The sequence below is a fragment of the Bombina bombina genome, chromosome 4 (assembly GCF_027579735.1).
Source record: "Bombina bombina isolate aBomBom1 chromosome 4, aBomBom1.pri, whole genome shotgun sequence".
In the NCBI taxonomy this organism is placed as follows: Eukaryota; Metazoa; Chordata; class Amphibia; order Anura; family Bombinatoridae; genus Bombina; species Bombina bombina.
The window spans coordinates 949,102,044-949,115,735 of record NC_069502.1 but is presented as its reverse complement, the minus strand read 5'-3'; the positions used below and the strand labels follow the sequence as shown (position 1 = coordinate 949,115,735).

Here is a 13,692-nt window from a genome sequence, read left to right as displayed (position 1 = left end):
TCCACATGCTCAATGGTGGTGGCATTTCAAAAAGGTGCCTGAGTGGAACCGAAATGTGATGTCTTTTTAATCATGAGAATAAAACCCATATGTCAATTTTATGCAACTTTCTAATTTACTCCTATTATAAATTTTTCTTTGCTCTCTTGCTATCTTTGTTTAAAAAGCAGTAATGTAAAGCTTAGGAGCCAGTCCATTTTAGGTTCAGACCCTGGATAGCACTTGCTTATTGGTGGCTACATTTAGCAAACCAATAAGCAAGCGTAACACAGGTTCTCAACCAAAAATGGGCTGGCTCCTAAGCTTTACATTCCTGCTTTTTACATAAAGATAGCAAGAGAACGAAGAAAAATTTATAAATTAGAAAGTTGCTTACAATTGCATGTTCTATCTGAATCATTAAAGAAAAACATTGAGTTTAGTATCCTTTTAACAAGCCTATAAGAGCAAAATACACATATTTAATCACGTACAGCCCAAATAGTCTACATGGTGCTTTTAAATGACAATCACATGACAAATGTTTAAGTGAAAGTAAAACAATTACTAGTATATGAGGAATAGGGTGTAGGGTGTAGCCTTGATGCCCATAACGGTTAAAATATAATTTCCTTAAACATGTGATATAGCATACAACAGTTATGATGTGTCAGTGAATATAGAGCAGTAATTATGGTATTGTCCAAAGAAAAACAGTTAAAGCACAAACGGGCACCAGCATAATGACTCACAACCATCCCATAAAATCTCATGAGACATGTGTAATAATACTATGAGCAAGTATAAAGTAGTAGGTTGTAAACAGTAAAGTCAAAATTAAATTTAAATGAACCGGAGAGAGTGTATGAAATCTTAAACAACCTTCAGGAGCGTGCACGTGTTTTTAGCCATCTAGGCAGCAGAGTTTGCAACTATGTATAATATTGCTATAAACAATGCTATCATTGAAAACACTTTTGCCAGATAGATAAGGACAATTACCATCTCTGTTAATTCCTCCTCTGACACATGAACAAGCGGCACTCAAGACATTGACAGATAAAGCCACATCCCCACATAAGCCTCATCAACATGAAGACAAAGTGACAGAACTCCTGCGTTGGAAAACATTGGCAAGTACGTTGTTGCTCGTTCAGCATCTACCTGCTGTTTCTGCTTCATTGTGATTAGGTCATTGCCCTGTGCTTTCTCCAATACTACAAATAGTAATGGTAACGAATATAGCCAGAAAAAAAATAGAACTTAACATTTATTCAATACATTTAACATTACATTCTACTGAATGCAAATAAAATCACTTAAAAACCAAGGTAGCACTGTCGTGGTCCCTTGAAATAAACATACATAATGTTTCAAATCGTAATGATCCAATGAAGCTACCAATAATGTATCCCAGAATTATAACACTATGCACAAGGTATAAGAATCAGAGGCCCATTGTGTAACATCCACAACGGCGCCTGTTCTTGAGTACTCTGGATTCATGTTAATATTATTTGGCTCATGTTGATCACACTATTATGTGATTATTTGCGCTTGGTATCTTGTTTTTTCAGTCGGATCATGCCGTACCTTTTTTACAATAATTGTGAGTAGCCATCTATTGAAAGATAGTGCGATAAGTCCAATCCTATATCCTACCTTTGTGGGTGTCATAAAATCATACTTGGTAATTTACTAGGGATATTTTCTACACTTGATGGATGTTTCACAATGGGTCTCCAATTCTTATACCTTGTGCACAGTGTTATAACTTTTGGATACATTATTTATTGCTTTATTTGATGATTAAGATTTTAAACATTATGTATGTTTATTTCCAGAGACCACAACAGTGCTACCTTGGTTTTTTAAGTGATTTTATTTGCATTCAGTAGAATGAATTTATAAATGTATTGAATAAATGTTACGTTTTATATTTTTTTCTGGCTCTATTCGTTAGGCATTACTATTCGAATTGTTAAGTGTGTGCCTATTTGGTGGTTACTTTTTCTTTTTTGTAATGGATATATACATTTGATCACTGGAGCACCCCCACACTCCCCCTAGGGTTTTTTGAGTGTATGGGTATTTATTGGAATTACTTTGATATATTGATCTGGTTCTATACCTACTTTAGTAAAACATATATACTTTCTCCAAAACTGCCAGAAAGAGGGAGAAACAACTCTTTTGCTCATCTCTCAGAGCTCAGAAGTCTGAATTGACTAAAATAGTGATGTGGTCCAGGGTTATCTCGACTTGGGACTTCATGTTTTGTTATCGAAGGCTGCAGGTACTATTAGGTGAAAAATCTGTAGCGTCCCCAAGCACACACTCCAAAGCTTCAATGAAGGTTACTAAATACCATAACTGTAGTTGCTTATCAGAAAATAAGTAATAGCATGATTGTTAGTGACACTGCACTGTTTACCCGGTCTACTATTTAGCAAGGGAGGGTGGTACTAAACGTCGTAAGGGCTACCATACGCCTTAATGCTCTAGATCAGTTAGCGGATGTAAAACCCATAACACTCTTATATCCATCAAATCAGCACAGTCTGTAGACTTAAAATATCTTGAATTGGTGGCTAAATGACTTCACAATACACACAGCAACTTATATACCGTAAGAACCATTCAAAGTGCTGCCCACAGACATGCCCTATAATAATTAGACGTGCATTTGTCTATTTCAGGTTGACAGAATGCTGAATATAACGGCTGCAAGCCACATTTAGCAGATTTTCGTAGCTGGATTTATTTGTGTGAAAGTGCAACACTCTAAGATCTGTGCAAATCCAGATCATAGTGTGTTTTTCTTTTACAAGAATAAATCTGGTATCGAAAATTGCAGACTGTGGCCTGTGGCTGCCATCTTTATCATTGGGATCAGCCCGAAATAGACAAATGCAACATGTCTTATAATAATTCTTTTAACTAAAATAATTTTTGAGCAGTCAGTTTATAAGTGTGTGTAGGTTTTCTCCTACATGTATGCGTTTTGTCACAAGCTGAATTACCTATCTCAAAATATTTTTTATATATTTTGGTCTTTTTTGATTGTTTGTTCCACAGGAAAGACCAAACAATCAAACATTTGATTTGCCAGTGTGTCTTTAAAGGGACACTAAACCCAATTTTTTTTTATTTCGTGAATGAAAAATGGTCCGGCTCCTTAGCTTGGATTCCTGCTTTATCAAATAAAGATAGAAAGAGAACGAAGAAAAATTGATAATAGGAGTAAATTAGAAAGTTGCTTAAAATTGCATGTTCTAAAATCATGGAAGAACAAATTTGGGTTTAGTATCCCTTTAATGTGATTATTTGGCAATGTTTATGTATACGTTTCAGCCAAATAATCAAATTAAAAGATGCATAGATTATGAAAAAGGGACAGTGTACATGCAAGTTAAATTTTACATATGAAATTACACTAATTAAAGCAACATGAAAGTCAAAATGTAACTTTCATGATTTAGGTAGATCATGAAATTTTATTAAACTTCTAAACTTACTTCTGTTATAAATGTACTTCATTTTCTTGGTATCCTTTTGGTGAAAAGCATAGCTAGGTGGGCTCAAGAGCAGCAATGCACTACCAGGAGTTAGCTAGTTATTGGTGGCTACACACATGAATCAGAAAGCACTATGACATTTTAATATAAAAGGTTTAGTTATGCATAATAAAACAACTTTTGCTATTTAGTTTCATTATTAATTTTCATGTAATTTAGCTCTGAAAATTGTGGGTTTTCTTAAACTTCTCAATGCTAACCCTGCTACATATATTTCCCTAATTGGCTTTAACATATAAGTACTGCAAAGCTATGCACTTAGTATTAAGAGAATGATTGTGGCTAGCCTTGTTGTCTGCAGACTCAAACCCAGATTGGTTCCTCCAAATAAGACACGTGTTTGACGGAATGTGGCCATTAAAAAACTGTTGCAGGAAACAAGATGTGAATTTATTTTAAAAATGTTTAGACTTGGCTGATATGTTATTCTATAGCAAGACAACAAATGTTATTTTTGTAATTACAAGGTATTTACTATCCATTTAACTTTGTGTGTTTACCTCTGTGCAATAATAATGCTCTAGAATTAAATTGACTTGTGCACCTAGATACTCATTTGTCACACTTGTGTACCTAGATACTCATTTGTCACACTTGTGTACCTAGATACTCATTTGTCACACTTGTGTACCTAGATACTCATTTGTCACACTTGTGTACCTAGATACTCATTTGTCACACTTGTGTACCTAGATACTCATTTGTCACACTTGTGTACCTAGATACTCATTTGTCACACTTGTGTACCTAGATACTCATTTGTCACACTTGTGTACCTAGCTAGTCATTGCCCATTGGCTGATAGAGACAACTCTTGTAACTATACTGGTATCCAGGGACAAGCATACACAACTCTTATTAGAAAATGTATTTTAACCTATACCCTCTTTAGATGGAACACATAAAAAAGTAATAGGTAGATAGAGCAGCTTAAAAGCAATGCTAACCTAAAAACAACCTCCAAATACCATTTGAAAAAAGAGCATTGAAAGCAAAGTAAGGAAAAAAGAGAAAATGGTTTTTTTTTAGGAACCCAAGATCAAGAGGCACTTTAAAATATACTGTATTAAAGTCTACTGGCAACCAATGGGCCACATGTGGCCCTCTGTATTATTTGTTATGGCCCTGGAGAAAACAGAACTAAATATGTGTGCCATAGTTTTTGTGACCCCAGGAAAAAAACAATACTTAAAAAAAGTGAGCTTTGTAGGCATCTGCTGCTTGGGCCAACATGGTGAACACAACTCATAAGTGCCAACACAGGGGAAGAACAGCAGACAGAGGATACCCTGCAAATTCTCCTAAATCTGGCCCTGTGCCACTGAACATTTTTGTGTTTAAAAGCCATTAATGTATATGCGGCCAATCTGCCCCCCAACCCCTCCCCACGTATTAGTAAGGTGTCCATCACTGATGTATTAACAGCACAAATCATTATAGTAGATCTAGGTTCAAGTTAAATTTACTGTTGTAAATATTCAATTTAACACAATGTTTTCATTACTTTTTTTGCTTGGATAATATATTGGAGAATATTTTCATCATTCATTTCTAACCATAACACTCTGGGACAAATTCATTTTCACACTTTGAAGGATACAGAGTAAACAGACAGTGCTTGGTGATCAGTAAATGGTTTGTACAAATGCAGGCCTATAATATAGTCCTAAATTGCCAAGTTTATAGGCATAGTATGACCTGAATGCTATTTTCAGTGCAAGATATGGAGATGTTTAGTTTAAAAAAAAAAAAAAAAAATCATTTTTTTTTCCAATCAAACTTTATTTTCACATATTAATTTAACGTGTAATTTTCAAATTTTACTTTAATCCCCAATTTAGATATTTTCTTCTTAAAAGACAAAACAAAAACAAAACCTTCAAGAATATATTATATAAAAAGAATTTAAATTATAACCCTTTTGATGATAAATCTTCATATAATGAATCAGGAAATCTGACTTATTTATATAATATAAGAAAACAACATCTGGTTAATATAACACCCTTCTCTCAATTCCAGGGAGCTTGAAAATGATAAAACCAAGTAAATTGATAAATATCCTGACAATATGAAAAGAAAAAAAAAAAGATTTTTTTTAATCCTATTTTAACTTTTTTTATGCAGTATTCTGCTCAAGCAGAGTCCAAAAACATAAAATTATATAAAATATAAAAAAAGAATAAAATATAAACTTACCTATGACTATATCGAATGGCAATTGTCAATCCAAGCTGCAAAGCAAAAAAAGGTAAATTAGCAGAAGAAAAAAAAACATTAGAAAAGAAGAAAAAATATGCTGTTTAAAGTATAGTTACTTATTGTGTCTTATAAATCAAACTGCAAGGATGGAATTATTGAGCCACAGGCTACAAGATAATTTAAAGACGTTTTGCTTTTCCACACCATGCTCATGCATTTTGCAGCTTTTACCAAATTAGTAAATGATAAGCTGATCAATGCGATGGGTCAGAGAACCTCACATATTTCTACTTACCCCACAGGGTAGCAGGACAGAGGAAAAAGACAGAAATCGTCAAATCAATACCTTGTTTTTCTGGTTTCGTTTGATGTTTCTAAGTATGTTTGTTAAATAAAGCAAAAATTGCATGTTTTGAAAGGAACAGTAAAGTCAAAATTAATATTTTCATGATTTAGAGCATGGAATTTAAAACTTTCCAGTTTATTTTTATTATCAAATTTGATTTGTTCTCTTGCTGTCCTTTGTTGAAGAGCATACCTAGGTAGTCTCAGGAGCATCAATGCACCACTGGTAACTTGCTGCTGATAGGTGGCTGCATATACATGCCTCTTATTATTCGCACAACAGATGTGTTTAGCTAGCTCCCAGTAGTGCAGTGATTATCCTGATTCGATTCAATCAAATTAAGTAAGTTGGAAAGTTGTTTAAAATTGAATGCTTTATTTGAATATCAGAAGTTTTAATTTTGACATTTTTTTTACCTTCAAGTTATAATTCACTTGTTGCTAAACGACCAAAGACTCCCAAATTTATATAGACATGAAATCCAAAAACATTTTTTTGGATTGAGATATAGTGCAGAATTATATAAAAAAAAATCTTTCCAATTTAATTCTATTATAAAATTTACTATGTTCTCTTTGTATATTTTGTTGAAGAGCATCTTTGGGAAGGCTCAGGAGCGTACACATAGCTGGATAACTATTTAGCAGTATTTTTGCATCAATGCTTTTGTTATACTTTATGCAAAAACACTGCCATCTAGTGTTCAAAAGTGTATAACATGGTTAAAAGCACTGATGCAAAACTGCTGCTATATAGTGCTCCAAATGTGCATGCTCCTGAGCTTATATAGATATTCTCTACAAAAGCCAATACCAAAATACCAAGAAAGCAAATTAAATTTTGATCATAGAAACAAATTTGAAAGTGTTTATTAAAATTGTGTGTGTTACCTAAATCATGAAAGAAAAAATGTGGGCTTGATGTCCCTTTAAGGTGTAATATGGTGTGTGTATATATATATATACATACTTATTTATAAAAGTGAGTTGCTTAGGAAAAACAAACTATCACCCAAAATAAAACAGTATATACTGTGTATAAATATTATTACTGCTCAAATGTGATAATTCAACCCACCTGAGTGTATGCAAGCCCTGATAAACATTCACGTTATACCCTGACCAAAAAATATTATAGCCAAAAAAGATCTAAAACGGGGGGACTTATGAGTGTCTAGGGTAGCACAAAACCTAAATACGCCACTGGGGACATGAAACCCAATTTGTTTCCTTTCATGATTTAGATAGAACATGTTATTTTTAAAAACAACTTTCCAATTTACTTCTATGAGCTAATTTGTTTAGTTCTCTTGGTATCCTTTGGTGGTGGCGCATAATTGCCTCATAATATTGGCTCACCTGACGTGTTCAGCTAGCTCCCAGTAGTGCATTACTGCTTCTTCAACAAAGAATACCAAGAGAATGAAGCAAATTAGATAATATTAGTAAATTGGTAAGCTGTTTAAAATTGTATTCTCTATCTGAATAATTAAAAAAAAAACAAAAAAAAAACACACACACAGACCAATGGAACTAAGGTACAACAGCAGTTATTTACTGAATTTACTAGTATAGATTTCTACAAATTCAGCTAGTGAGTTAAAAAGCTGCATAACGTTAGTACATAGAACAGTTATAATGCTGAGGTATCTTAGTAATCCTCAAACAACTTACAGTTATTTTCAATGCTACTCAAGATGTTCAAGTCCAATCCCGTTAACCAAAATGGAAAATGGAAAAATTAAAATATAAGATGTAAACCAGAAGTCAGTTTTAAACATATTTTAACATCTGTATTATATCAAAATGTATTTTCTTGAAATATGTTTAATCCTAAGAAACCTTCCCCCCCCCCCCAATGATCCTTTTTACCCATTTGAGTGTATGAAATTGTTTACAAATAGCTCCTTTACCTTTCTTTTGTCATTTGAAATAGCTTCAATATGTAAGTATTGGTTATAGAAAAGCTATGTAAACATGAAGGTTTAGAATAAATTACACTCTCAGTGGGTGGTGCAATAAGGAGATAATAAAGTGTTCATTTTTCATTTTTCTCTAAGGGCCTGATCAAAAAACTTGCTGGCATGGAAAGAAATTATACAAAATATCTGGGATTTTTTTTTAGACAATCTTTTGTAATGTGGTAGTCTCTCCTTCACATCCAGGTGCCTGCATAGAGAGATTTGCATTTCTAAAATCCTTTGAGGGACCTTATAGTACTTTTTAGATTATCTTGCCCAAGCAGAGAGATTCAGATTAACTAAATTCACAGCACATTGTCCCTTTAAGCTAAAGCATCAAATGTGTCTGTGTTATCCAGTAGAGAATATCCAGGTGTATTCTATTCTGTTCCTCCATTCAGTTATTACTGATGGGGGTGTTTAACTCGTACGGTCCATAGCCACATTACAGAAATCCAAAAACTTTATATTATTCTAATCCAGTTAATTATAAAGAATTTATAACTACCAGAACTGTCATCAATTCAATCCCACTACAATCACAAAGGTGTCTTTACAAAGGACTACCCAAATTAAACAAACATTAGAGGGACCTTGTGTGAACCATGTGTCTAATTTATTTGCAAAAAATATTGACAACCTATTGTATATGAGGTCATCACAATTCATCATACTGTCTACGAAAATCTAAAACAATGTCAATTATTTGAATCCTATAACTTTATTAAAACAAAACACCAAACAGGAAATACACTACCTCAATCCCAGAATGCTGTGTGGAGCTCACACATAAGACAGATATTATACTTGTTTTAAATATCTACACTGGTTCCTATAGCCTGTAATATAAATTATCAAAACATTTAGGTTTTTTTTTCACCTGTTTTGTATCCTCTTTATATTACTCTTCTGAAAGATCATCTACTTTATAAAAAACTTGATAAGGTAACTGGGTAATATTGTGCCATGCCTCTTTACAGAACCTAGCTATAGGATAGTATAAAATCATAATTCTCTGACACTTTCATACATTTTTTTATACTCTTACTAATGTCTTTCAAATAAGGACCCTGCTTAATAACAAACAATGGAGTTTGATTTAAAAAAAAATTGAGTCATTAAAGTAGATCACAATATCATGTTTAACTTTCCTTAACTTCCTTACCGACTGTAGAATATAAATGAACAAATGTAAATCTGTTTTTATTTAAATCTTACTTTACAGGGACCCTTCTCTATATGTAACCTTATAACCTCTAATTAGAAAAAGGCTGTAAAACTCTATTCTCCGGGCTCATCCAGTTTCAAATGATCACTAATCACACATTTCATTCACAAAAATAACAATACAGAAGACATCTCCCATGATTTGGGTGACATTTAATAATGCAATGCTCTGTCAGTTTGTAGAACACATATTTTTCCATATCCTTTTGAACTATTTACAAATTTAGTTAAACCATCTTATCAAAACTGTATTCTTTTGTAAATGTCATCTTTTATTTCAAGTGTTTAGATACAGTGCTTGACAAATCTGTTTAAAAATTAGGAGCCAGTAAGGATATTTAGGAGCCAGATAGTGGGATTTGTATATAGAAATATGGAGAATAACCCAAAAACTTAGGAGCCAGGGGTTAAATTCTAGGAGCTAGTGGCTCCTGGGTTTGTCGAGCCCTGAGATATAATAAATATTATTTTGAACATTCGTCAGTCCCTTTCCACAGAAATTCTCTTTCAAATGTATCCAAAAAACTACTGTCATGTGTAAGTGCCACATTTGACTAAATTGCTGTTCCTTTCATTTGTTTACAGTACGGTTTCATAGAATGAATACAATTCTGTTTTACTACTACTCAGAAGCTCTAAAATGTATATATTTTATTGTACTCTTCACCCAAAGGAAAGTGGAGGGCTGACTAAGCACGCAGCAACTTAAGGGTTAACTTTTGTCTGAACTGCTAGGTGTTTTGTTGTTTAAGTGTATTAGCTGGTATTGCAGCTAGAGGGAGATGTTGCAGAGCCTATATTAGTGTCTGCAGGCAGGAAGTAGGGTCACTAACTAACCTGTTTCTTGTCTTCCCTCCCTTCCCTCCCAAGTAACAGGTGTTCCGGTTTCCAGTTATGAATGCAGGTTGGACCATTCCAGTCAACAGCGGACTGCAGAGATGCCGGCAATAGTTTCACTTTGGCTGGGGGCTGAATAGTCATTCGGACCTTAGTAAGAACAAAGTGCTGTAGTTGTGCTCTTAGGGACCCTCCTTTGGAACTAACAGTCTTTTGGCTGAGGAACCGTTGTCTTAGCAGTTTGGGGGTCCCTCAACTCCAATTCTGTGGTAGGTGCATGGCGTCATGCACACTGTTGCGGCGGCAGCGGGGTGCGACATATCTGCGATAGGCTCAGCCTGGCGGGGTGAAAGAGGAGGGGGACACGTGAGCACATTTCAGCGTCAGTCGAAAGGGCTGACGCTCCTGGGGCTTCCTGCACGATCCCTCCTAAAAAGCCCACCAGGCTGAAGGAATGGGGGCGCCCCCATTCCTTTAGGGCAGTCGCACCCCTTTCTTAGGAGTTGTAGGACAGGAATGATCCTGCCGGCCAACGTTAATTTGTTAAGTTATTCAAGTTCATTTTAAGTTATTGTTTAAATAAATACAACCCTTGTCCCCGGATGGGGAGAGGGTTTTTTCTCCCATAACTGGTGTCTGTGTGTTATTTGGGTTATTATGTGGTTAAGGGTATTGTTATCACATAGTAGGAAGGTATAGAAAGTTTTACCCTTAAGCTCTTTCGTGTACCAGAAAAGACACAGTTCTTGTCTTCTGACCAGGCTAAACCAAACCATACATATATTTCACAAAAAAGCTAAATTAAAATAACTAACAACATTTGTGGGGCGGTTACCGATTTTAGATACTGAAGTAGCGTAAACATGCACCTATTCTCCCTACAACAAATATAAGTAACGTTAAAAGCTGTTTCATTATGAGGACTTTTAAATTAACTATATTTTTCTGCCTTACTTAAAAGGTATGTATAGAAATGCATTATTTGATTTTGTTTTGGTATCCCTTTAAGTGTACTGGTAACGTATTTCACTTTATTATTGTTTTTATATAAGAAAACAGATATTTTTAAAATATTAAAAACATCTCCACAAGCAAGTGGTCCAAAGTCTAAACTAAATAAATTATTATGAGGTACATGCGCATGCAGTGCTGTAAAATGTTTTGCTTTAAAATATACCCAAACAAAAAATGATTTGGTAGATTTATTATATTAAAAGGGACACTGAACCCAATTTTTTTCTTTTGTGATTCAGATAGAGCATGCAATTTTAAGCAACTTTCTAATTTACTCCTATTATCAATTTTTCTTCGTTCTCTTGCTTCTCTTTATTTGAAAAAAAAAAAAAGCCATCTAAGCTTTTTTGGGTTAAGAACTCTGGACAGCACTTTTTGATTGGTGGATGATTTTTTTTTCACCAATCAGCAAGGACAACCCAGGTTGTTCACCAAAAATGGGCCGGCATCTAAACTTAGATTCTTGCATTTCAAATAAAGATACCAAGAGAATAAAGAACATTTGATAATAGGAGTAAATTAGAACGTTGCTTAAAATTTCATGCTCTATCTGAATCATGAAAGAAAAAATTTGGGTTCAGTGTCCCTTTAAGCACAGTATCAATGAAACAAACATAATTTAGGGAAAACCTAATGTACACAGACAAGTGCTTTCACTTAATCATTTTATGGTAATGTTTCCGTTCTCATAGCATGTAAAAGGGATATAAAACACCAAAATGTACTTTTATCATTCAGACAGAGCACACAATTTAAAAAAGTTTTCATTTTATTTATATTATCAAATTTGCTTTGTTCTCATGATATTCTTTGTTGAAGAAATACCTAGGTAGGTATCTGGAGCACTACATGGCAGGAAATAGTACTCTTGCAAACAAATAGTGCTCCAGGCACATGCACACTCATGAGCTTACGAACCTGCTTTTCAACAAAAGATACCAAGAGAACAAAGAAAATATGATAATAGAAGTAAATTAGAAAGTTGTTTAAAATGGAATGCTGTCTGAATGATGTAAGAAAAAAAAGTAAATTTATGCTTACCTGATAAATAAATTTCTTCTATGGTACGACGAATCCACGGATTCATCCTTGTAGGATATTATCCTCCTGCTAACAGGAAGTGGCAAAGAGCACCACAGCAGAGCAGTCTATATAGCTCCACCCCCAGTCATTCGACCGAAGGTACAGGAAGAAAAAGGAGAAACTACAAGGTGCAGAGGTGACTGAAGTTTAAAATAAAAAAATATAAGCTGTCTTAAAATGACAGGGCGGGCTGTGGACTCGTCGTACCATAGAAGAAATTAATTTATCAGGTAAGCATAAATTTACTTTTCTTCTATAAGGTACGACGAGTCCACGGATTCATCCATTACTTGTGGGATACAATACCAAAGCTACAGGACACGGATGAACGGGAGGTACAAGACAGATGGTTAAACAGAAGGCACCACTGCTTGAAGAACTTTTCTCCCAAAAATAGTCTCCGAAGAAGCAAAAGTATCACATTTGTAAAATTTGGAAAAGGTATGAAGCAAAGACCAAGTCGCAGCCTTACAAATCTGTTCAACAGAAGCATAGTTTTTAAAAGCCCATGTGGAAGCCACCGCTCTAGTAGAGTGAGCTGTAATCCTTTCAGGAGGCTGCTGTCCAGCAGTCTCATATGCCAAACGGATGATGCTTTTCAGCCAAAAAGAAAGAGAGGTAGCCGTAGCTTTTTGACCTCTACGTTTTCCAGAATAGACAACAAACAGAGAAGATGTTTGACGGAAATCTTTGGTTGCTTGCAAGTAAAACTTCAAAGCACGAACCACGTCCAAGTTGTGCAACAGACGCTCCTTCTTAGAGGAAGGATTAGGACACAGAGAAGGAACAACAATTTCCTGATTGATATTCCTATTAGTAACAACCTTAGGAAGGAATCCAGGTTTGGTACGCAAAACCCCCTTATCAGCATGGAAAACAAGATAATTTTCATGTCCACCGAATCCATCAGAGTTCCCAGGAATGGAACTCTTGTGAGAGGGATAAGTCAACTCTTTTTTACGTTCACCTTCCACCCGTGAGATCTTAGAAAAGCCAACACGATGTCCGTGTGAGACTTGGCTAGTTGGTAAGTCGACGCCTGAATTAAGATATCGTCCAGATAAGGCGCCACAGCTATGCCCCGCGGCCTTAGAACCGCCAGAAGGGACCCTAGCACCTATGTGAAAATTCTGGGAGCTGAGGCCAACCCGAAGGGAAGAGCCACAAACTGGTAATGCTTGTCCAGAAAGGCGAACCTGAGGAACTGGTGATGATCTTTGTGGATAGGGATGTGTAGATACGCATCCTTTAAGTCCACGGTGGTCATATATTGACCCTCCTGGATCATTGGTAAAGTAGTCCGAATGGTCTCCATCTTGAAGGATGGGACTCTGAGAAATTTGTTTAGGATCTTGAGATCGAAAATTGGTCTGAAGGTTCCCTATTTTTTGGGAACCACAAACAGATTGGAGTAGAACCCCTGCCCCTGTTCTGTTTTCGGAAATGGGCAGATCACTCCCATGGTA

General features: G+C 35.1%; 1 protein-coding gene across 1 annotated transcript in view; it reads right to left on the bottom strand.

The window, feature by feature from the left end:
• Positions 1 to 13,692, bottom strand: part of ACOXL (acyl-CoA oxidase like) — a 1,233,832-nt gene that overhangs the window by 1,004,815 nt on the left and 215,325 nt on the right. Inside the window, exon 9 of the mRNA XM_053712602.1 lies at positions 5,757 to 5,791. Coding sequence (XP_053568577.1) covers positions 5,757 to 5,791 — 35 coding nt within the window. The remainder of the gene's footprint in view (positions 1 to 5,756; positions 5,792 to 13,692) is intronic.